This window comes from Acanthochromis polyacanthus, chromosome 17 (assembly GCF_021347895.1).
Source record: "Acanthochromis polyacanthus isolate Apoly-LR-REF ecotype Palm Island chromosome 17, KAUST_Apoly_ChrSc, whole genome shotgun sequence".
Classification (NCBI taxonomy): Eukaryota; Metazoa; Chordata; class Actinopteri; family Pomacentridae; genus Acanthochromis; species Acanthochromis polyacanthus.
The window spans coordinates 7,369,492-7,395,165 of record NC_067129.1 but is presented as its reverse complement, the minus strand read 5'-3'; the positions used below and the strand labels follow the sequence as shown (position 1 = coordinate 7,395,165).

The following is a 25,674-nucleotide window of genomic DNA, read 5'->3' as shown; positions in this document are numbered from 1 at the left end:
CTCGGCCTCAAACTGCAGAGAAGTATATTAAATGAAGTGTTTTCCTCTTGGCAGTAGTTGCACTGTAGTGTACCATTTACTGTAGTTTGGAGCAGATGGGACAAATGAAATGAGTAACCACTGTAAATGATGTTGAAAATGAGTGTTTCAGTATAAGTATGACTTCTGGTATAGTTTCTTCTGCCAAAACGACAAAGAAAACCAACAAAAAAGCTTGAATATTACCTAGCATGGTCTGTCAGTACTTTTGACAGAAACAATACCCTCTTGTTTGGACATTAATGCAAATAGAATAATCTGGTTTAGGTGATATTTGACGGCTGCAGCGGTCAGAATATTTCCTCAGTGTGATCAGAGTGCAGGTTTCAAATTGAAACGAAAAATGATCTTTTATTCTAACTGAGGTGATCAAGGCCAAAGGATACACAATATTTCTAAAGTCCAGTTCTCCCTGTGTCATTATCAAACCATCCCTTTCTTCGTTTCTCCCACTTCTCCTCCCTCCCCTATGTGTTCTGTCACTACAGCTTAGCATCATATCGGTCTGCAGTCTGTACTGATGCAGACAACCATGTGTAATTAAAGCTACTTGTGTCGGAGAGCGGTTGGTGCTCAGTCTTGGTTCAGGAAGGCGACTCAGAGAATGGAATAAATCAAGAGGTGTAAGTCAGAGTGGTTGTGTGTTGCTAAAAGAGATGGAGCACAGAAAGCGAAGGAGGCGAGAAGGACCTTCGGGATGCAACGGTGTGACAAGCAAATCAGGCTTAGAGGGAGGAGAAGAGCGAGATCAGGGAGTGAAGGGAGGAGGAGAGCAGGAATGGAGGTCAAGGTGGGGGAGGAGGAGGAGGAGGTGAGGAGCGGAAAAGAGTTGGGAGACAATATCATCCGCCGTGGTGTTACACAAGTCTGCCCCGCTCAGTGTTGTCAAAATTTATCAGCGGACTGGAAAGATGATAAATGGCAGCTCTTTGCTACAGAGGGGCTGTCAAGAAATGTATACCAAGGAGCAGGTGTCACTTCTAACTTGCACCCAAAAAACGTACATATTTTTATTTTGGTCATATTATATTCAGACCTGTGAAATAAGTTGTTTGCTTGTTGTCTATCAGTAGCTGTGCCATCTACTTTAGAGGGCAGCAGCTCACAGTGGAAAAACACAGTCATGTGAAGTAGCTTATTATGATTGTGCTTATGGAATTCTGACACGTTTTGTATATCATATCACAAAGTATATTAAAGTAAAAAGCAACCTGAACAAAAGAAATAAAGTTCATTACTGCATATTCACTTACAACACATTTTCTCATATCACACGAGTCATTGCTTGTACAATCTTTAATTGGGGCCTTATTTAACTTCTAAGTGAGACGTGAGTTTATTTATGCAGCACCTTATCATACACAGAGGGTATTGCTTCATGGTGTAAAAGATAACAAACTGAATGCTGCAGAGTAAAATTACAGTGATTAAAATAAATGGGGTTTGAACAAGTCGAATAAAGTGGACATTGATTTATGTGTTTTTACGCAGTACTCAGCCAAGGCTGCTCAGTTATTGTATAATTTCTTGCTGATAAGTCTGCAGCGGTGGATTTATATTGGGTCATGTGGTCGTCAGCAGGCCGCTGACGTAGCATTCACTTGTTGTCATAGTTACAGTGCTGCCATCTCACAATGATACAGAACTCTTCAACAAATCCATGGATCCAGACAATAAGCCTCATCACTGCCAAAATCTAATGAGGTGGTCCTTGTGTCATTTCTGACCTTCCCTGAAAGTTTCATCCAAATCTATTAATCCGTTCTGGAGTAATGTTGCACACAGACAGATGGAAGGACAAATGTACGCCGATCGTCACATAAGTCCGCCGCATTCTTTGGTGGAGCAATAAAATAGAAACAAATTGATTAACATGATGTAAACAGAAGTTCAGAATACAAGTACTGGAAGCTTTTGAATTAAACTGATTAAGTGAAAGGAGTGAAAAAAGACTATTGTTAAAAATGGCTGCTTTTGGGGAAGATGTTCCCAGGAGAGCTGGTGCCAGCAAGGTGCAGAATACTAAATATAATTTCACCCAGTCTAGTCTGAACTCTGAGCACCACTAACTGACGGTCTAAGAGACCTACCTAGCAAACGCATCTGATATATTTGGGGTCATTCAAAGACTTGTATACAAGAAGTTGTACCTTAAATTCAATTGTATACTTAACTCCAAGCTGTTCAGTCATCTGAGAATTGGAGTAATGCCTTCTCTCTTCTTGGTGTTTGCCTGTATTCTGGCAGTAGCATCTTGAATGAGTTGCAAATGTCTAATGGTCTCATTAGGAGGCCAGTTTGGAGGCCAATCTATAAATGCTTCATCAGGGCCTGAAGTTTTAATTTTACTGGAGAAAAACGTGGGACGCATACATCTTATCCTGTTTTTGTTTTAAGATTTTGTTACAGCATTATGCAAGTCATAGCACTTTTTTTCTCTGTCATATTCTATCACATGTATTTTAGGACATTGTAAATTGAAAATTTAGTCCAAATTGACTACAATAACTGCAATGTGACACCTGATGCACAAGCATTACCACCAGGCAAATGGGTTTATTTACGATTGTAACATGACCCAACACATTCTCTTCGCATTAATGGTTCAATAGTAAGTGCACTTAATCTAAAATGCAGGACACCGCTCCTTTCCTAAATGTTTGTAGCTGATGTTTTTGTGCAATTTTTTGATAAACATATTTTGTAGCTTTTATCTTTGTTTCGTTATTTACAGTGCATTCATGTCATGTTTTATTGTTTCATATCGCCTCTAATGTATTTGTGCATTTTTCTTTGTTGCTAATGAACCTTACATATATGTTAGCAGTGTTTAGCATTGTTCAAATGTGAGCCACTGCTGGTGATATGATTCTGTTTCTAATTTTTTTTAATTTTAATGCTGCCGACATGCCTTTGGCTGAACAAGCGGCGCTTTTTAATTGCTCATGCACCAATTTGTTTCTGGCACAGCCAACCTTGTTTTCGCTTTTGCTGTTGCTCCATTGTTGTGGATCTCTGTGAATTATTTTTATTCAGAGGTTCTTTTGTGCGTGTGCACTTGTATGCGTGTGCGGTAATATCTCTTGTTTCGGGCTTATCATACAGGACTCAGGAGGAGATGGACAGGCTAAGTAGACAGGATGTGCAGGGAGACAACAGAGCCAACCAAGAGATGGTAAGCTGCTTTTTGTTGTGCAGGGGAAGGGGGGGAAAAAAGAAGCATTAGCTACAAGAGCAGGAAATGGGACACACAAATACACACACACGCACAAAGACTTAGTTAGGCATGCAGTACAAAGTAGCAAACTGCTTGCCTCACTGCTCGCTCTTCTAACCAGTCAAGCATCATGGTTTGGGGCTCCAGCAGTGCTTCTCCCTCTGCTGTGTCAATGACTGGGAAACTGTCTAATCTTCTGATTACTGGAAAACATGATTGCAGGCATCACAAAACATTATAACAGCAGCTACAACATTAGATACCAGAATGATATCCACATTGTTGTGTTCTGCTCTGTTAATTTCTTGAGTGTTTATTGGTGCTTTTGTGTCGCTCTGTATTTTGTATTGGGCGTTGTGACTGTATGAGAAAAGACTGAAACTCCAAACACCTGCAGCAAATATATTCAGCAGCCTTTGCTATAAAAATATGAAGTGATGCCTGTTATTTTGTCATTTCTTGTGCATAATCCTGTTATGCACGGTCATGTTATTATAGATAGTGATATCCCCCTAAAGGTCATCACTGGATTTGTTTGTGTCCTGTAACAGCCAATGGGATGCAACACCAGATGGAACTCAGATTATATGTTCGTCTCGCTGCTTTAACTCAGTCTTACATGCAGATGCAGAAGTTCTTTTTCTGAAAGACTAAATCTTGACTCGCCTCTGCTGTAATATTTTCCAAAAACAAACAAAAAAGGCTGAATTGTGTGCAGAGGTTTGTGTCAGTGTACAAACAGAGGAAAGGTTAATCTCTGAACAAGGAGCCCATTTGAATATGGAAATCTACGTCAAGCTGGAGCAGTGAGTTAAACTGGATACAGAGAGTACAGAAGCCCAGCCACTGGCTGTCTACATCGTTATTAGTCCAATTATAATGCTGTGTGGGAAAGGGAGAAGAAGAGATTGGAGAAAGACAGCAGGAATGAAAAACAAAAGTGACACCTCAGGGAATTCATTTGCAAGAATTGCATAATCATGAAGTACATTTTTGGAACTTTGCAGACTTGTTATGGAACATAATGTATGGCAGCAGAGAGAAATCAGCAAATGGTGTGAGGAGCTCATTCTCTGAAGGAATTCATTTCTGGCATTTAACTTTCCATTTATTGTCTAACTCTTATTCTTACATGTTTATGGAAAATTAGCATACTCGTTTGCTTTTCTTTCATTTTGCAAATTTTCCTTTTTGTTTCTGAACAGTGTATTCTTGTTGAGGGTTGTTGGCACCACTAATATGTGGAAGAAATAAGTGAAACATCTGAGAAATGGTAAAAATCTGTGACTCTAAATCAGCTGTTGCAAGGCAGGTGCAAATGGCTATCATTGTATTGCAGATGTGGCTTTCTGTCTTCACTGTGGCGATAACGTGGCAAATTTTGCTCCAGTGTGAATGCATGCAGCAGAACTGAACGTGTGACCTGTACTCTGTGATTCTGTTTTAATGTCTCTCCATACCATCGCTTCCAAGCAATGCAAAGGCTTACATTTGTGTATTTCTTTACTGAGGTGTTGACATTGGCCCACAGGCTGCAACAAAGAAGGGAGATGCACACAAATTGTGCTATATGCTGCTGAAATTTATTAAAGTAAAGCAAAAGTCACAATGAGATGTGGTTTTCAGATTCAGAGGTGTTTGTGATGGCAGTGGCTAATGTTTGGTGTATGTGGTTAATGTGAAACAAAGGAAATGGATACAAGATAACAGAGCTTGCAGGCCTGAGTACAGTAGATACCTGCACTTCAACATGCAGGCTTAAGATGTATCATGATTTCAGACTCCAGACAGCCAGAAACCTGCATGAAAAAATACCAAACACACAGGAGATGAGACCTATTTAATTCTGTATTACCAGCCTAATATAGAATGTGATTTGTGAGTCTGATGGGGGGGGGGGGGGGGGAACTGTATGTGGATACTTGTTCTGGTGTCTGAATCCCCACACTGGGTGGTGCTCAACATCAATTCTGACACAGCTTTTTTTTCTTTAATCTTTTTTTTGTGCCGCCATTGTGTGTGTATATTGGATTAAGGATTGTCTGTTTACTTGATTTCACTCCAGAGTAAACTCTCTCTTCTCAAGTGACATCTGCCACGGCCGTCTCTCTCTTTGCAGTGCAGCCAGATCCTCTTGAAATGAAGGACTCCTCTAAAGCCAAGAAAGCCATCAGATGGAGACTGAGTCAGTCAAACGCTGCCTCGATATTCTCTTGCTCCTTTAGTTATTTCAGGACACAAAGAAACAACAAAACTCTGGTCTCTGGTACAGATTAAAGCAAACAATTGCTTGACACTCGGCTGAAAACTGAACAGTGCAGTTTCTCAAAAAAAAATTAAAGATAAAGAAGAAAGGCTAAATTAATATTCTATCTACAGATTCTGCATCTCTGTCTGTTCTCATGCTGAGACTTGTGCGCAGCTCAGACTACAGTATGGATCAACATTTACTGATATTTCCTCTATCAGCCAACAATAAATCAGTCCAGCCTGTTTTTTTTGTTTTTTTTCCACAGTTGTATTCTTTCCTGTATGGATAATTCAAGCTGTGACATGGCAGATTGAGCAGTAAAGCATAGGAGGCATCATAAAACACAGGTATTGATTCATCGTTGCCAGGCTTAAGGAACGGCCTCTGCACTGAACCTTCATCATATGCTTCACTCTGTTCAATACAGGTGACTACACCAAACTTTAAAATTTTTTTTTTTTAACTGAAAACCTAACAAATAAGACAATGATTTTTATTTTATATATTTAAGGTTCTCTGAAACATTTTTTAAAAAAATATTCAAATGAAAAATGCTTCAATTTTTAAATTTCCAGAATAGAAGGCTGAATGTTGGGGAAAACGGGTTCAAAATGTCTTTTTTTTTTTTTTTTAAATTATTTTATTTGCATTTTAGAGTTTAGATATTTTTATGAGTAAACCATAAACAGTCAGAACATTCCATTTTGCTGTATTTTTAGAACTGAAATGTTCTAAAAATAAGAATGTTGTGTGAGCAAGCCATGTAAAGGTCGAAATCTTGTCTCCGCGTGGGAAAAAAATGTCCTTTAAAGCTATGTGTTATAATCAAAGTCTTAAGACACACAAAATAAACATCCAGCTGTGTATTTTAGATGTTTTATTTCCATTTGTCTGAAAGAAAACATTTCCAAAGTGACCACTGCATGAAAAAAAGTTTTTGCATGTCATGTATCACCTTAAAAGTTTTGACGCTTTCTAAATTTACTGTCTGATTTGGTTTTACCTTTCTGAGTAGTTTAAGGGATATATCAATTCAGCTACACTGCACTGCCCATGTACATTGTTCCAAAAGTCCTTTACAACCCAAGTCAGGTCTACAGAAATGGTGTGACATTTTAATACCCAGGTTTAACAATTGAGAGGTATGCATTTGTCTGTGACATCCTTTATTATGCTAATAAGACGGGTTTTTCTATTTCAAGTTTGCTTGATACATTTTGACAACTGCGCAGGGGTTTGGAATCGAAAGATAAAAATAATCTGCCACCACTGACAAATGAAAATATCTATCATTTGGGTGCTGCTACCTTTTCTGTTTGGAAACTGAAGATGTCATTTGACGTGCGGACCGAGTTGCCATGGAGATGGTTTAACTGCCACCACGTGACCTACGTCAGTTCAAATTCAATCAGTCTCCAGGGCCCTTGTCTTCCACTGATAGAATGTTCCCCACAGATGATATACAACTGAATTTTTTTTTTTTCCCTACACCATCTTCCTGTCTCTAGGGTGTTAAGGTGTTGAACAGGTTCTGGTATGAGCTTGTTTCTTGTGATTTCCAAACTCTGTCTTGATGTTTTTAAAGCCAATCCAATGAGTGGACAGCCACATGGTATTCAGAAATGGTAGCTCCACATTTTCTACCATGGAGAATCTACCCTCATGCCAATTCCAGTTTTCAGGAGATATAGCAGCTATTCTCAGCGCAATCACTTCACAATGTTCCATGCACAAATTACCTATAATGATCCCGCTGTTCCTTGCGTCTGCTTTTAACAAATACCCAAAATGATCATGAGTTTTTCATGGTTTCAGCCATGCCAGTGGCAAGACTCCATCAGATGGATCGGCATGAAATGTGGTGCAGACATTTATTGTTCCCAAAGGATGACTCCAAATGATTTTATCTCCAGCTCCACCAGCGGGTTGCTATTTTTGCTTTTTAGGGAAATGTCTCAGCAGCAGTTGATTGGATACCACATTTCACAGACATAGTGGTCAAAAATATATTTGAATTGCCTCAAAGTGTGGTTTAAATTTCTTGTTGTTACTTTTGGTACACACATTAATGTCCCCCTTAAGACAAATTGCAACTTCTTTGGTGATTCAGGCGATTTTCATGCTGCATCGTCGGGTTAAAGATATTTATTGGTCCTGGTTTTTGATTTATAGAAAATACTTGCAAAACTAATAACACTTTCTTCAGCCTTAGCTGTACTTTGCATTGGAACACATTAAACTAAGATGATGAATGGTAAACATTTAACCTGCTGAACATCAGAATGTTAGTTTTGCCATGCTGAGCAGGCTGTTCTTACGACTAAAGCATAGCTCAAAGCTATGTCTGCGGCTGCTGTGTCTAAACACAGTCTCACAGAGCTGCGAGCATGGCTGTATATTCCAAGTCTTCCCTAAACTATTCATCTGAACATCTGTTCTTAAATTCTATTGTTTATTTAAACTTCTTAAAAAAAAAAAAAAAAACGCTCCTACTAAAATTCAAAAGCAGAATTCTGTTTGCTTGCTCCACCTTGAGCCATCTTCGATTGTTATTTTTTTGGACTATGTAACTACACTTGCTTTACAAACCATTTGGAGATTTTCAGATGGGATTCACCACAAAATTACAAAGCACTGTAGGCGTATCCAGTGATTCCCTGCTCTGATTCCCCTGCTGCTGTCCTGAATCTCATTTTCACTGGGACTGCAGTTGGTGGAGACAGTCATGCATCATTTTTGAGAGGGACTTTTTTTTTTTTTTTTTTCCTGAGGATGAAATTAGACTGGGGTGGATGGGGTCACAGGAGGAGCCCTTTGTAACATCCCAGACAAGAGTTTCTGCATGAGCTTGAGGTTTCATGGGAGCTGAACACCACTGTCATCAGTGTTCAGCTAATTAAAATGAGATAGAAAATCAGTCCCAGTGAAATATTAAATATTAACTTGACTGTGACTTGCAACATCTATCATTTGATAGACACTGTAATTAAGATAATGAAGTTTAAATGCATTAGTAGTTCTATTTAAAACAGTGCTGCTCCCTGTTTTTTTTTTTTCTAAATGGAAGTCCAATTAAATTAAGTGTTAATGGTGTCTTCTTTGTCGTCATTTAAGTCTTTTTTTTTTTTGCAAACTTTGGCATTTTATCATTCTTATAAGTTCATTAAAAAAATATATTTTACTATCAAAGACCTCACCATCCATTAGATGCACATGGCTGTTTATTAAGCAAGAATTCCAGTGTGGTGTTGATAAGAATGAGAGTAAGCAGCTATGGTGTACACAGTTAAGCTGGATGCATTTTGTGTGAAGATGTGATGTCATTTTACCTGATCTACTGTAGCCTTGGATGGCTAATAGATGTATCCTCACCTACATGAGGTTACATGTGAATTGTCTTGCTTTTGCCTTTTTTTTTTTTTGCACATGGTGTGCATTGTTTACTTCAATTATGTTCTAATTGGCTCACATAAAGAAAGCCCTACTTAGTGTAAATAGATTTTATTTGAATGCAAATCCTCCAAAGACGCCGATAGTTTTGACTTTTGTATATGCATTTTCCAAAGTTTCCAAAACTTTTACAAATAAATGCTGCTTTAGATTGTAATGTTTGTTTTATAATGTTCCAGCTCACTTTGCATTGATATGAACTCTTATGCTGGAAGCAAAACAACAGAACAAGAACTTGCCTGCACATTATAATGATATTTGTCCTGCTATTTCATTATTTATCTTTTCAATAGCATATTATATCATCTACAAGTTATGTAATCTGGGCCTTTGGATGAAGTATGATAATTACAGTCCATTCAATTATAGCAGCAACACAGAGGAAATGAAAGTAGTGAAAAAACACAGCACCAGTCTACTGTCAGGGACCAGATCTTTTCTCGCCTTTCTTTTTGTCTGTAACCTTCAGAGTGGATGTGACATTAGTGTCTTCAGACATGATTTGAGACAAATACCGTCTTTCATATTCATCTGTAACTTCATCGCTCCTCCCTTATCTCTCCTTGGTCCCCCCCTCGCAGTCCCATCCATCAAAAATTTCAGTCTTCCCTTCCATCTCTGTCTCTCTCTCTCTCTCTCACTCCTCCTTCCCAGTGCCTGTCAGCTGCCTGAGGGCAGAGCAAGAGAGTCAAAAAGTACAATCTGAGGTTGCTGCTGAAACTGGTAGATAAAGAGAGAGAGGGTGTGGAACAGAAGAGGTTTCAATTTATAATGACAAAGCTCTTGTCCTTTTTATTGTGTGCGTGTGGTAAACACCAAGTGATCATGTCATAGTTACAAACTCCTTACATGGCACCCGGGGTAATTCGGCCTCCCCCCTAACCATCTGCCTTCAGGATAATGACCGCCATTGAGTGATTGGCGTCACAGTTTCTTACCGACTTTGTTCCCTTTCTGCCTGAAAATAGATGCTATTTTTATGAAAGTCAGTCAATACCATTCCCCTTGGGAGGACAGGAGGAGAAGGAGTACAAGCAAAATAATGAGTATGTATCTTCTACTAGTGAGAGTTTCACCTTCTTTTTTGCCTTTTTTGCACTTTACTTACACAGGGAGAGATAGAAAGAAGATGGGGGAAGTTGGAGAGTACACAAAAATGGCTGGCAAGGACATATGCTGCCCTCAAGCCCTCACAGTGAGACTTGCCAAATATAATACCCACACTTCCTTAGGGTGCACTCGGACCCCTCGGGGAGAAAAATCAAACCTAGCACACACATGCTCCTATAAATACAAAACGATAATGAACAGCCATTGATGAGGTAAGGAAGGGTTTGGGGCATAAACAACTGTGCAATCTGTGCACGTGGCAAGACAAGGCAGGAGTAAATACAACCATTTACCATTTAGATCAAAAGATTTAGAGTGGAGCAGTGTGCACTCCTCGTACCTGGTTCATAGATGCAGCACAAGATGCCACTGTAATTTATTCCCCTGCAAATGTCAGACGCTGCATCAGGGTTTAAATTTGTGGCTCAACGAGGCTTGTCTCGGGTCCCACTGCTGTATTATCACTTCGGCGAGACCAAAACTATTATTTCTCATTTTCAATCCATACTATTACAGCACTGAATATGGATTCTACTGTGACCACAGAGCGTGTATTGTACCTGAGTGATGAAACTCGTATCGCTTATTGTACTGAGGCAGGATAATGGGGATAATAGAATATACATGAACTGTTAATGTGGACACACAGAGAGACTTATTTATAGTGGCAATCATTTAAAGCAAAAGCAGTGAGAATCCTGGCACATTAAATGATTCCTTCCTTGTGATGCACCCAAAACAATTTCTCGCTTGAGTAACCATACTTGCTTGTTCTGCAATCTGATTAAGCTGGGTCTGGGAAGAGACAACAGAGGCTCTCCATCCACTCTCTATCTCTCTCTACCTCTTTCTTTTAAATCATCCATTCACACTCTGCTTAATAACAGTCATCTGTAACGATAATTGTAAGACTGATCTCGACATGCATGGGGTAATGGCATCCATTTGTTGGATTAGGGCTCATTCTGTACTGAAGATGCTGAAAACAAAAAGTTGCCACTGCCATCAGTAGGTTCAATGCACGGATAAGAAAACTTTGCAAAAATATGTATACAGAATATTTCAAATCTGTATGCATTTATGGATTGGACTTGACTTATTTACGTTGGCACTCAGACACTGAGGTACAGGGCTCCAGAGATGATGCCAGCAAGTGCATTCACACAGACTCAGCAGAGAGTCTCCCAGACTCCAGCTCCATCACTGGCTCTCTAAGATGTGATTCAAATCTTATATTAGTCTCTGAATTAGTGAAAGATGTTAAAAAGAATGCTGACAGCATGACTCATACCCAATTAGCCTTAATAAGCCAATTCTGGAAATGACAAAGAGTAAAATTAGAGAGCGAGTGATTCTTTTAAATGATGAGACCATTTAAAAAATAGGCGTATGATTAGACTGATTGCTTTATTTGGAATAAAGATGAGCAATCTGTTGGTGGTTGTGGGCCATTCCTGTGAAGCTTGGCTTCTCCTGGGTAGCTTCAGCGACATTAATCTGCTCATTTCATGGGGCTCAGTAAAGCTCAGTACAGCAGTGCTCAAAGGTTATAAATTGAGATACTAAAAAAAAACCTCTACATTCCGTAATGTAGTGTTAAGGGTTGGATATTGCTTCCATTTTCAGAAGGAAACGGTCCATGATGTGCGTCATTTGACTAATATTCAAGTCGAGAATCACAATCTTTAATTCTACTAATGTACAGGTCACTGAGAGAGTTTGACTTGCACATGTCTTTTATGTTACAAGAAGAAAAGCTTTCTGCACCGGTGAAGAGAAGCTACTTACTTTATAAACCTTTTTTCACATCACAATTTGTTTTGACAGGCCACAGTTAAGAAAGCACAGGTATAGCAAAATAAATGTAGTGGTTCTATTTAACTACCTCATTTTCAGGCTTGTGATATTATGTATGTTGGCTCATTGTCACACTGTCATGGCGGATTGTTACACTTGAAGACAGCAGAAACATTGTTAATTATTAGTTGCACTTCTGCCTTTCCTTCTGTGACAAGAGAAACGTCTGCTGAAAAAGTTGCATCGTGTCTGACAGGAAAAGGTTACTCTCTCATCAATTATTGAGATCCAGGTTTGAATAGGAAGATAATTGCTGTATGTGCCGACTCTGTCTAGAATTACTGGATGATTCGCTAAAAACGTGTTCCAAAATGTCTCTATCCTTCAAAAGCATCATTAGCTTTTAAAAGAAAGAATTTGTTGACTACTTAGTGCAACTTCAATTTGCTGTTCCATATGTTTGACAAATCAAATGAGCTTCTGCCAGAGGAACAGTCTTTTTAGCACAAATTTCTTCTTTGTGTTTCCATAGACGGTGCTCTCTTGCTGAGCTGTGCTGGAGGATCATTACAAAAAAAGAGGAGTTTGGCATTAAAAAGACAGTGACTTTAACACTCTGACTCAGACTACTGATGCCTCATATTCACTTCAGCAGAACTTTGGAATTTATTGGTGCAAGGAGAGAGGAAACTGACTTTTTGTCACACATCTCTTAGTGAAGAAGTCAACTTTTTGTTGCTAGCATGGTCAGAACGAACCATTAGTGACTTTTATTGTATGTATGGGCATGTGAAGGTTGATTTGAACACACTTGGGGAAAAAAAATGTAAATGTGCGATCTATTATAATGGTGCCACTTCCTAACACTACCTGGATGGAAAATTATTTTATTTTATTAGTTTATTTGAACAGGGACAGTGCACATTAATCAACATTTCTGTAAATGTACCAGTTTTAGCTATAAAGCTAGTTTCCAACTGTAGTCCCTGGGCAGATGAAAATGCCAGCAACAGCATAACAAAATAAGAGCAAATAATTCATTAAAATACAGTGATACCGCCAATACCAGTCACAACATCCACACAGCACAGCATCATACAACAAACATCACAATAACATTGATAGATGCAGACATAGCAACATTGGCAGCAGGCAGGTAGCACAAAATAAGACAATTTAAAACAAATCATGTCTAGCTATGAGTACAAACTTGATTCTCAAGCAACCATGATTTTAGCAATTTTTCAGTATATTGACATTGCGTATATGGCAAGGCTTTACTTGGTTACAAAGTAATTTTCCACCCATTTGTGTATAGCCTCTTCATCCTATCGAGGCTCCCAGGGGGCTGGAGCCTATTCCTGGTGACACTGGGCAGGAGGCGGGGTTCCCCCTGGGCAGTTTGCCAGCTGATTGCAGGGCTAACTCAGACAAGTAATCATGCCCACTCACATTCACACCTACAGCCAATTTAGAAGCAGCAATTAACCTACCAGGCATGCGTTTGTGCTGTAGAAAGAAGGTGAAACACTTGGAGAAAATCCACGCAGGCACAGGGAGAACCAGCAAACTTGACATAAAAGGGCCCAGGTTGACTAGTAGGCTCAAACCCCCCACGGTGCCGACTCTCAAGTACTTTGGTAGCTGTACCAGGAAATATCGCAAATGTCGGTCTTGCTGCCTTTTACTTCAAATGCTGATTTTGAAAGCATCTATGCTACTATAGGGGTATAGTGACAAGACAGTGTGACTTACAGATTCCTCTGGTAAGTTCACCTCAGTTCAATGTCTGAGCTGAAGCAACTTTCTCATGTTTTCTCTTTGTCATCTCAAAGATTTGCATTTGTGATATAAATCTGTTTGATCTTTCTGTCTGATCTCTCTCTGAATCTTCTTGGATTCCAGACAGGGTCCCAGAAGTGTTGCCTTGTGGAGTAAAAGTGTGAAAACTTCACTTTTTGAGGGGCGGTGCTGCTGGTGGTTGGGTGTTATGCCACTAGAACTTTTTAAATTAGACTTTCAAAGAGACTAAGACTGCTCATTTTTCATTTGTACACACAAAAACACCACAGGAAAAAATGCTATAAAGGCAAGGTGTTATTTCAGTGTGATACCTTGAGGACATTTCATCTCTGATCCAAGAGGCTACTCCTTCAGAACTGAAGAAACCTCTTGCCTGAGAGGTGAAACATCTTCAAGATCTAAAAAGAGATGCCCATTTGCCTTCTATTGGCGTTCTTAGAATTTCAAAGACCTGGATGACTGAGATTCTACACACACATTCATGGATATGTTTTGTGTTTTCTGTATGACAGTAGCAGACATCAAATGTCACGTTTACTTTTCGACACGGATGGACTCGGCTCCAGTCCAATGACAGGTGGTTCTACAACTATCTAACAACTCCCACACACCGAGACACACACACATGCGCTGCCTCACTCACTCTTTCTCTCCCTCACACACACACACAAACACACAGAGCTGCACACTGGCTCCAACTACCTTCTATTTTGGTGATCATAATTATTTGATGATGGGGCTTCTGGTTACTCAACCACCCTTTTGTACACACGATCTCACCATGAATAATTTAGCACTGGTAGCTAGAAAGTTGGGTCCCTTAAAACAGCAGGTACAGTCAAACTCTGGGGGAAGGACACACAGAAAGAGCTTCATCTTTCTATCTTTATCATCCACCCACTCCCTCCACACAGCTCTTCAGCTGGACTCCCATATACTCTGTGCTTCCATCGAGCTGTATATCAAGCCAGTCTTTAATCTATCCGTCCAAACATCCTTTCATCGCAGCAGGCACCCCAGTGTCCAGGTAATGTCATTTCACTGCAGGTAAGGAGCTTCTTGGATGGACTGACGCTCTGCTGCATCTCCTCTTCAATCAGCCACCATGGAGGAACTCCAGAGAAAACTGAACCAACGCTATGAAGGCACCAAGCCCAGAAAGGTGAGTTATTTGCAGAGCCACATTATTTCAGCTTCCGAGGTTTGAAGTACTTTTGTAAATGTGTCATGTTGAGTGAAATGCATGTTTAGGTTATTTTCAGGTATCAGGCTCTCTCTAAGTTATTTTTTTAAACAGTTGCTTAAATAACAGGCTGAATGATGTACATTTTAGCACACAACGGTCCTCTGATGTTGTCAAACTGCAAACCGAGAGAGAGAGGATGAGACGGGACGTCAGCTTGCACGTTGACACGCTGCAAATGTTTGAGTGCACCCCTCTTGTCTGATCAAACAACACTTTTTTTTTTTCTACTCGCAAATCTTCCTCTGCTCCAAGCCAGCACGCTATGCAAATTAGACAATGTGCTGTAACTGCTGCTGCATCCTTTCAGCATGAAAACCCTTTAGAGGAGTGGAGTGAAAACAAGTCACCTTCCACTCCAAACCGCAGGTGAGGTTCAAGCTGGCGTCGTCCTACAGCGGTCGGGTGCTGAAGCACGTGTACGAGGACGGTCAGGAGCTGGACAGTCCAGAGGAGAAATACCCTCACAGCTTCGTCCACCGCAAAATCCCTCCAAACCACCTCGAGATGGAGCAGCTCTGTGGGTTTGAGGATACTCATGGAGACCAACAGGGTGGGTTTTAATTACTGTGAAACATACTGTATAACTGACTTACTTTGTATGCATGTCTGCTTGGTTTGATTTGTGTGGGTTATACTGTAACTAAGGAGACATGAGATCCGTATGTTACATTTGAGAGAGGTTTGCATGAGATGGTCTAAGCATGTTCAGCTGCTTGATTTTACTGTCACCATAATGATATAGCTGTGCATGATTGAGGCTTCTCTGGGCAGTGAGTATTTGTGGTCCCATCAAATAATCTACTGCACTTTTAAGCATTTTTAAAAAAAAATTAAAAAAATTCTGCAGATTTGTGAGAGTGTATAACTGAAGGCTACACTTGTACCATCTCAATGCAATCAGCACAGGCCATTATTTTGGTATGCTAGGGCAGCATGGGCCAGTGGAGGTCAATCAGACTGTGACATTGGTACATGGACTTTTTCAAAGATGAAACAATCAAACACTGGACCAGTTTAGAGTGCTTTTTAAAAATGTGTTTTTCGGTTAGAAAGTGCATCGAGTCAAAGCATAGCGTGATATGTTATCAAAGGAGTAGTTTGACATGCTGGCAAATGTGTGATTCTGTTCGACAGTTATTTGCCCATTTGGGCCTTAAAGCTTATATATTAACATCTTGTCTCTATTTTGTTGTTTTAATGACTTTAGTCTGGGTGATATGATGATAGTGATTTGTACCAGTGATGGAAACCTCATCAAGAGCAACAAACTCATTGTTCAGTAGCATGTTTGCTAGGTTCACCTAAATCCATCTGATGCTAAGTGTCATGAAATCCTGTTACCAAAATGTAAAGTTCAATTGTATTAACAAACACCAAGCATGCTCAATCTATGGCTCATAGAAAACCTAGCATATACCTTGATAAGATATAGTTGACTGGCCTGCAGGTATCCCAAGGTGTGTGGTCAGTGACTGGTCAGGAATCTTTTTACCCCAGTGTGCCCCCACAGACCTCCTCAGGTGGAAGCTATGACCAACTTCACGGTCACAGTTGACAGCCTTTTATTTTTGGGAGCATGAAGCTGCTAGTGTGGGGTCACATGGTCCTGGCCACACAAAACCTTAACCTTAGTGTGATGCTGCAGCTTTTTCTTTCTCGTTCTCTGTGCACCTCTTTGTTTAGCATGCTATCTTAATTTATTATGTATCAATTTGGGCTCAGCCCTTTAGTTTGATTCATGAGTGTCCATTTGGCGTTTGTCTGTTTTTATTGTTTTGTGAACTTTAAAATCATTTTGTGTTTAAACTGATTAGTTGTTTAAATTCAAAGCAAGGTGGTTAAGTTGAAATGAATCCTTTTTTTCTCATGGTATTTATGAAAAATCTATCAATGCTTGCTAGTATCAATACTGAGTGAAATTAAAGCCTTTATTGTGATATTATTTTATGTTATATTGCCCAGCCCTTAGACAACCCATGCTGTCATTTCTGTGCAACCCACAAAAGGATCCACAATGTTTTATTTTCTATTTTTAGACTTTCTCAGAACACAAGACTGCTTCACATGCAACGGTTTGGCCGCCATTGTTGCTGTTCTTGTTTCCAATCATTGATCCTGGCCCCTCCTCCTGTAAGATATAATGCAGGTCAAGATAAAGCGAAGAGGCCGAGGTATCTCTCTTGGAAAGTTTACTGGCAAAAATGTATGACTGTAATTGGCTAATCTCAATAGACTTAAATATGAAGTCTAAATCTATCATTAGTGTGAACCTGGGGCTGCCAGAGGTAAAAACTTGTAACTTTAATTGACTAAATACATTCACTGATTGATCAATGCGTTGGAAACACAGCTTGTGCTGTTTGCAGATGAAACTTGACTCAGAAATTTCTGGTGCAAATTCTCACTCTATCCTGACAACATGTTTTCTTCTGTTTCCAGGTGTCTATCCTCCAACAGGGCTCATTGCCCAGAGAATAAATGTGTACAGAGGAATGGGAAGCTACAAGCCTGCTGCTAGCCAGACTGATGAAGCAGAGGGAGACGACAAGGTAAGTATTGCGGCTCACTGGTTTTGCCTTTTGCTGAATTTTGATGTTAATCAAGGTGAGAGTTAGTGTAGATTAGATTTCTCACTAGCACTGCCAGTTTTATCTGTCTGAATGTTTGAAGCATTAAGACCCGTCTTAACTGTCTTAATTCATCTGTCAGCGCAGTTTAAATAAGCTAAAAGCAAAAACAGTCACTCTGTTGCTGTTGGGTTTTGATGAGTGTTGATTAAAATGTCAGTTTACTTCACTGTGATCCTGAAGGCAAGAAATTGGCAACGAGACTGAGTCATGGTGATACTGAATTGGAAGCAGTGATATGTTGAGAGAGAGTCAGGATTATGGTGGCAGAATAAGAGGGGAACAACATGTACCTGTAACTGACCGTTCATTGTCTGTGTGTACAAATCACCTCGTACATTTCCTTATCTAGTGAATATATGTACCATTTATTCAAAGCAGCAATGGTTTCATTTTGACAATGACGGATTAATGCTGTCTACGCCAACTTCGCCCATATACCCAGAGCTTGTACTGCTCCAAATTCTCCGTCGACCACAGGTCATGGAACTCTCTGCATCGCCTTGCTCATGTTGTGATATTTTGCTTTTACGCCTGCCCCTGAAAGTGTTTTTGCATAGCGCTGAAGTTTTAATCACCGTAATCATAAATGTTATGCTGTGAGCTGATGCACTAGAAACCACTGAACCCATCCATTTGTTTGAAGGGTTAGAAGCCCAAAGTGTTCTTTGATTTCCGCTCATCAGTCAATATTTAAAGGCGTCATGGTGTCAGGGCCTTGCAATACTTTTTGTTCTTATGTTATATTGACAATTTGAAAAAGAGCAAACGATAACTCAATAGCAGTGGCTTTAACTGTGCCTGACCACATCCTGAGAACCCATATCTGTACACTGGGCACAGTAGCTCCTTTTTAAAAAATTTTTTACATTTTGTGTTTCTTTTATGGTTCATTTATGCTGTCTATTGAATTCAAGCAGGAATAATGTGATTTAGTGCCATAAGAATTGCCATTTATATTATGAATATGGTACCTTTCTCACTAATAGCTACATGAAATGCCCGTTAACAACTTATCATTTGATTTTCAGTGGTAAATTTATGTTTTTGGAGCATGTTCACTATGCAATGTCTTTTTGGATACACTTACTGAGCAATTATGTTTAGTTTTAATTTGTGTTACCAAATACTGTAGATATACACTAATGAGCATGACAATTGCACTGCTACATGTGCTGAAATAAACTCGATAAACTCATACACAATCATCAGCCCACGTAAGGTCATTTAATAATTATTCGGAGGAGCCTCAGAACAAAACAAGCAATCCAGACCTAAAATAGAAAACGAGATGGAACCTGAGTAATTAAAGCTTCAACGGCATGCTGCTCGATGCAAATTGTACAACAATTAAAGTGGAGCAACAACAGCATCAAAACTGTTCATCTGACAGGAAAAAGGCACTTTTCCTAACCTGCTGTGGCAGCGGCTTCATTAGCGTAGCGGGCTAAGAGCGAGGTCAGCTACATCGCCTGCTGGCTTCATGTCAGTCTCATTCTTTTATCCTCTAAACAAAGGGAACACTTGGCCCTGGTGACCGAAGTCAGTCTTTATTGCATTTATCATTGGAAGACCGCAATCTGGAGTTAGTTTCTCCTTTCAGGGCGTTATTCAAGGAATGGCACAGTGGTCCCACTGAGGCCACCTTCCTTGCAAGGCCTAATGGCTCTCAGGCTTTCTGATGTCTCTTTTACAGCAAGAGAAAAGCACTGAGTAGGATGTCTGAATAATGCAACCTATTAGATTATTGTGAAAAAAGAACGTGTCGGTGATTTGCAAAGTAATTACTGAGTCATTGGTGCTAATCAACAATGCAGCTCTGCACAACGGATGCAGAGATGCCAATCATTTCTGATGGACAACCAAATGCAGCCATTATGAAGTGAGTTAAATGTAATGAATGAATGAATGAATGAATGAATGAATGAGCACTTTGAAATATCAAATAAGCCATTTATTTTGTTCGTACCGAAGATCAGGGGATTTATTCTTGACTCTTTAGAGGAGGATGTTTGTGGTAAAATAATTAGTTTCCAATTTCTCCACCAGAAGCCTCATTAAACCAGAAGACAGCAAAAAAAAAAACATGTTGTGCTTTACACAAAGGGTGTGACTCCTCAGCTGCCTTCAACTACAAATTCTCTTGCCGCCCACACAAAAAACCCACAGCTGAATATGTTTTTCTGGAAAGTGTATGAAATAAGCCTATACGCCATAGTTAAAGGCTCATAAAAATGCTTGCACTGTGCTGTAGTTGGTATAAACTGATATAAGATTTTTCAATTAAATTTTTTTGTCAGTCCTCTGTGTTAGACTTTGGCAAGATAATCATCTACACCAGCAATCTGCGCATCATCAGAGCACCACCGAAGAAGCCCGAGTCGCTGCGGCACCACACAGTGCCTCCCGTGGACTTGGACGGATACCCAAAGGCCAGGGACAGGGGGAGCCGGAGGAGGGCTAGATCTCTTTCTGCGCAGGAGGGGGAGGAGATGGTGGAGAAACAGATCAGCGACGCAGATACCAAGGTAATGATCCTCGGCCAAATGATTCTCAGAGGTGTGGTATGGTTTTTATCACCCCATTGCTGTTTCTTGTTATTCTCAGTCTCAGCATGTCCTTCTCCTATTCCTCCCCTTCTCACTTTCTCTGTCTCCTGCCATCTTATCTTCACTTTGTTTTGTTGCGTTCAACAGAATAACTGCAGTGTTGTTTTTTGGGGCGTCTCATCCCACAGTCTCCTTTGTGTTTTCTCGTAGCTGCCACCTTATTTGTGTCCCCGTTCTCTCTTTTCTTTTTTCTTTTGCCTTAGAAACTCCCCCTTCCTGCTGCAACAACCACCAACCTATTGTCCTAGTGTTATCTGTCAACTGTGAACAGATACTGATGAGTCCACAGTTTTACTCTGCCCTTGCAGCATCTGCCTGCCACTTACCAGCCAGCAAGGATACCCAGCTCGCTATTATTTCCCTCCCTCTCACCTCCTCGGCTGATTACTGTTCTCTTCCCCCGTCTCCCACCATCCTTTTCTCACCTCTCTCGTTATTTTCTCATTTTCTCTACCTCTAAGAAAAAGTTCATTCTCAGCTCTTTTTGTATTATTTGGCAGTCTCACAACTCTTTGCTACTTGTTTTTTTCATTATTTTCTCTGCCTTTGTTGCCCAGACTCCAAAAGTATGTCACTGTTTTTTTTCATTTCTAATCTTAGTTTAATAGTTTTAGTAACGGTTTACTCAATCTGGAATTCGTTTGCACCATTACAGCGGATCATCACAAATTTATTTTATTGCTAACCATGCAACAAATGTGAGTTTAGATGCAAGAAAACATGGGCTTTCATGAAAAGACAAGGATTGCATGCAGCGTCTCTTCATTACCCTAGTTGCTTTAACTTTTGTTGCTGCCTTCTGCAAGAAAATACATCTGTGTCCTGTTTTTTTTTTTTTTTTTAACTTCTGTTTTTTATTGCAGTAATATAGCAAGCCAGTCATGGACAATACTGAAGCACAATATATTGTTTTTTAATCCCTGTGACATTTAGTACGTGCTGAACACTTTCATTTGCTGTTTGTGGTGCATCTCGGCTGCAAATATTTGCTCACAGGCTAAGAACATTGGGTGCTGTAGGTGGTTTTTTCCACTGTGGATTCTTATCTGATTCAAACAGTAACCTGTGGTATTAACAAAAGTCAGTTTCCCGAACTTAATAATGCCTCGTTCACTTCAGCCCGCTGTCTATTTTGCCTTTTGAAAAAGTGAGTTAGATTTGCAAAACACTATTTCTCCGTGCCACAGTTTTTATTTATTTATGGAGCCTCTTCTTCTGGAGCAGCCTTGCATTGCTAATCTGTCTATTACTTTACTTTGGGATTCCTGGAGGAAATCATAAAGAATCGGGGGTGAATGGCATTTAGTTGGCAGGAAATACTTCACTATACCTCAACCTCAAGCATGGTCACTCCACAGACGTCACTTTAAATGCCGAAAATTTTCACAAATATTTTCTGCTGATTAACCCCATCTGGTTGTTTAAGATTCAAAAGTATATTTTCTGTTTGTATCTGCTTCTCATTGTGTTGGTAATATTCAGGCAGATGCTCATTATTGTACACTCTGCAGGAATGACCAACTGCCTGCAAAAATGACTGGCTGGCTGTACAATAACCTGCAACACAAGTACTTACCAAAGGCATTTCATTAGAAATAGTATTGGGGAAAAGAAATCTTTATGCCATTTAGGGTGTTTGCCAGCTGGCAGGTCAATTAGACTAGATAGTTGTGTTGTGGTTCAGCCTACAGTTGCAAGTTCATCAGTTTTGAAACAATTGCACTGTAAAGTATTCAATGGAAAACTTTATTTTACTATGGATAACAGTTACATGCACTTTAAAAGTACCTGAGACTGACCTCAAATGACCAACTGGAAATGAGCATTTAACATTTGGTGGTCATATGTATCCCTCTGTCCCTCGCCTTTCTCACCCATTCACACCCCTCCCTCCCCTTTTTTACCCTTTGCCTCACCTCACAGCTCCTCTCTCTACCTCCTCTTCCTCCTCTAATGTGTTTCTTCTGTCTCCAGGAGGCCGACAGCTGCCAGCATTGTGGCGGTTCGGGCTGCGCTCCCTGCTCTCTGTGTCACGGTAGCAAGCTGTCCATGCTGGCAAACCGCTTCAATGAGTCCATCAGTGATCTGCGTTGCCAAGCCTGCTACCCCCATGGTCTGGAGAAGTGCCAGTCCTGCTCCAGTAAATAGCACCATTTGGCTGACACCCATGTCTGGCAGAGAATGAGTGAGTGAGTGAATGAGAGCGTGTGGCTGTGAGCGAGTGTGCGCCCGATGTGCTATCAGTTTGTCAGAATTGTCTCAGTGGCAATATTGCTCTAATCCAAAATGTTCTTGGTGGGGTGTTTCGAGGCACTACTAGGAAACATAAGCCATCATTGGAAAGGGGAAATGTAACTGTGGAGCGGACACGAAATCATAAAATACAATTACTGTGTGCAGTGAACATGGCTTGCGATAACACAAACACATAATCGCTTTTTTTGTTGTCACATTTATTTGCGTCTGCCGCCCTTCTTCCTGATAAACCCCGGTTCCACAACAGAGTTATCATTTTAATTAAAATGATGCAAACATTTTCCAGTTTATTGTATCTACTGGGAAGACTGCCCTGTTCCTATCTCCCCTGTCTATTCACCAGAGAGAACAGAGCCGCTTTCATCCAAACATGAAATGCTCTATGAGGGTAATTGATGCTTTTACTTTGTGGGAAAATGAGACAAGAGTTTTGCGATGGAGAGACAGGGGAAAAAAATTACAGACTGAGTGAAAGATAAAAGTAGGTGAGAAAATGCTGGTTTTATAAATAGTAACAGAAGATAATGGCTAAGTTCAGCTCCACCCAAATACAGTAAAAAACCTACTGCTTTGTGAAGGCTGATAGCATGACACAGAAGAAATGTTCAGCCATACGAACTCTAGTTCACCATTAATACTGTTGTTTGTACAAACAGAGTTACAAACCTTTTAAGACACAGTTTAGACTAAGAGTACTGTCTAAATGTGTGGCATTCTGCATATTGAGTTTGGACTGAGTGTCACTAAAACTGTTTTATTGTGAAAGGGTGGGGAATGAAATGGATATTAAGACAAAAGAGATGAGCGAAATAAATATCAGCAGTTCTGTAGAACAGCTTATACATAATATTGAATATTACATATTATGGAATTTTTTTTTTTTTTACATTGAATTCTTCTTCTTCTTCTGAGATTATTGCCACTCAAGTTGTTTCAAAGCTTTATCTACACAGTTTTGACATGAATGGAATAAAACACCTGAAGGCTTTATCAGTGCTTCTTTTATTGTGTCAACCAACTAGTCTTTCGGCAGTTTTGTGCTATTAAAAGAAGATATTCATATAACTCAGACACACTATCTTCTCTCTGTTTCTGCATGTACCGCATCAGGAACATCCCAGCATGACAATGGGGACTGATTTTTTTTTTTTTTTTAGGCACGATTACAGTAAATGTAGCAAATCCAATCTATAAAAACGTTGAAGTTCACAGACAGCCATCCTATGTTTTATTGCAGAATACACAAATCATGGATTGATTTTCTTGCCTTCCGCAAGAGTCACAAATGTCACTCTCATATCCGACATGTTTGATTTGTGCAGCGGCTCTAGATGTATCTTCTAGTCGGAGCTGCATCATAAATCCAAAAGTGATGTCTTTAACATTAATGTGTGCAAGTTATTCCTCAAATGTTTGTGTTGCCAGCTCCGAAACTAAACGAAACGTAACAAAACCGCGAATGCAACACACTGAATAATTCGTCGTCATTACACCTCGAATCAAATGCAATCAAGCACAATGTTTTCTATCCTGCCATTTGGGGCTGATTTAACCGAAAAGGAAAAACAAAACTAAGCGTTATTGCCTCGATGGCAAAAGGTTTTAATGTTTTTTTTGGGTTTTTTTTACACTGCTTTTGTCAGCTCTGAGTGATCACCATCATGCAGTTATGGATTTTGTCTGTGGCAAGATTCCATTAACCCACTGCAAACTTTCATAAATTCTGCCCTTAAGATTTGAACATTAGGGTGTGATGTTATCCACACAGAATGAATCACTTTTGTGTTACCGCGCTCTTGACGTCTGCTTGCAGTCACCAGTTTCCCCTTTTTCTGTTCAGTAACAAAGCCCCTCTAATATGCCTACATGCGCCGTAATCAAATATAAACTGCACTGAGCCGTGGGATATTTTTGCAGTGGCTGCTGAAATGGCATTTTCCACCACTACCCTTATGCGGCAAGGCAGAGATGATCAATCAAAATGCGTGTCAACAGCGGAAAGCAGTGACTACATCCTCTAAGGCGTCACTGGCCAAAAGTCATGCCAGAATAAGCATCTGAGACCATTACAGCCCACCATCCCTGCCTCTGTGCCTATTTTTGCGCTGGGCTTTCCATTACTTTATCTTATTGTGTTAGATAGACTCACATTGAGTTAAAGAGCCGACAGGATGGTTTAGCAGCACCCTTGCCAAAAGCCCCATCAGCAATCAAATTCCTGCTATTTGTGGGATGAGAACAAGGAACCTGAATCTACAGGCCCATTTTTCATTCTGCTTTCTCTCTCCCTCTTTGATTGGTCTACTTTAAAAAAAAAACAAAAAACAAAACCTGCCACCTGAGCTGAAGTTAAAACTGCGTTTTTTTTTTCTGACTCAGTCATTCCAGCCCCTGTTCTCGCTCAGTATTCCACAGGGTAAGCAAAGTGATGGAGAACTGGGTCACACAAGTGTTCTTGGCCTCCTCTGTCCTGCAGGACCTCGAGCGATGAGGGAGCAGGTAAAAAACGCACAAGTGTTACACTAAATGCTCTAAGGAAGCAGGAATTCAGACAAATGTTATTCAACGGAGCATGAATATCACACATTTAGTAAGCTGAACGAGGGTAGTTGTGTGCACGTTTGTTTATACAGACTCAAGCAGCAGGAAAATGGATTCAGTAGAGAAAATGTGAGAAATGGCAACCTGTTGACACACTGGGCAAATGGCTTTATTATTAAGTGACCAAGCTACAGGAGGGCTTAATCGGGATAATAATGAACTACATATGCTATTGTGGTTTAATTTATTTACAGAGAGCATTAAAAACGTTCTTTAGACCTGAGTTTTGGGCGGGTTTCTTTACCAATGAACGCTTTTTTTCCTTTGTCACCCCTTGAAAAGATTACACTTCACGTAAATAGCACTTTTCATACGAATAAAATGCATCACCAAGTGCTTTACAAGTAACAAGTAAAAAGCAATAAAACAATACAAACAATCCCCTCCCCCTACCACCATTCACACCCAGCCCCCATCTGAAACACAAGGACTAAGGAACTAGAGGAAATGCTATCCTATCCAACACAGGCACTGAGGAACCCTGAGGTGATGAGTTAAAATGAAACAAAATAAGATTAAGTAACACTGATAAATGGAAAAAAGGTTCATGATTAAACAAGAGATGGAGTTAGAAATAGAAGCACAACTTAAAAGATTGACTAGGAACTGACAAAAATGAAGTAAACTGTACTTTAAATAGACTAAAATGTGTCAATAAGTGAATAAAT

The 25,674-nt window shown here is 40.0% G+C and overlaps 1 protein-coding gene across 1 annotated transcript; it reads left to right on the top strand.

The window, feature by feature from the left end:
• The first annotated feature begins 14,268 nt into the window (after positions 1-14,268).
• LOC110952772 (glutaredoxin domain-containing cysteine-rich protein 2) lies at positions 14,269-23,395 on the top strand. The gene is made up of 5 exons (XM_022196482.2): positions 14,269-14,829; positions 15,280-15,463; positions 17,353-17,462; positions 19,841-20,068; positions 22,124-23,395. The coding sequence occupies exons 1-5, from the start codon at positions 14,773-14,775 to the stop codon at positions 22,295-22,297; spliced, it is 753 nt and encodes a 250-aa protein (XP_022052174.1). The 5' UTR covers positions 14,269-14,772; the 3' UTR covers positions 22,298-23,395.
• Positions 23,396-25,674: the final 2,279 nt, after the last annotated feature.

Excerpts from the sequence above, each read along its gene's own strand:
- LOC110952772 (XM_022196482.2), top strand. The coding sequence starts at position 14,773 with ATGGAGGAACTCCAGAGAAAACTGAACCAACGCTATGAAGGCACCAAG. Across the intron at positions 15,464-17,352 it reads TACTCATGGAGACCAACAGG|GTGTCTATCCTCCAACAGGG; the intron begins GTGGGTTTTAAT and ends TTCTGTTTCCAG. Across the intron at positions 20,069-22,123 it reads TCAGCGACGCAGATACCAAG|GAGGCCGACAGCTGCCAGCA; the intron begins GTAATGATCCTC and ends TTCTGTCTCCAG.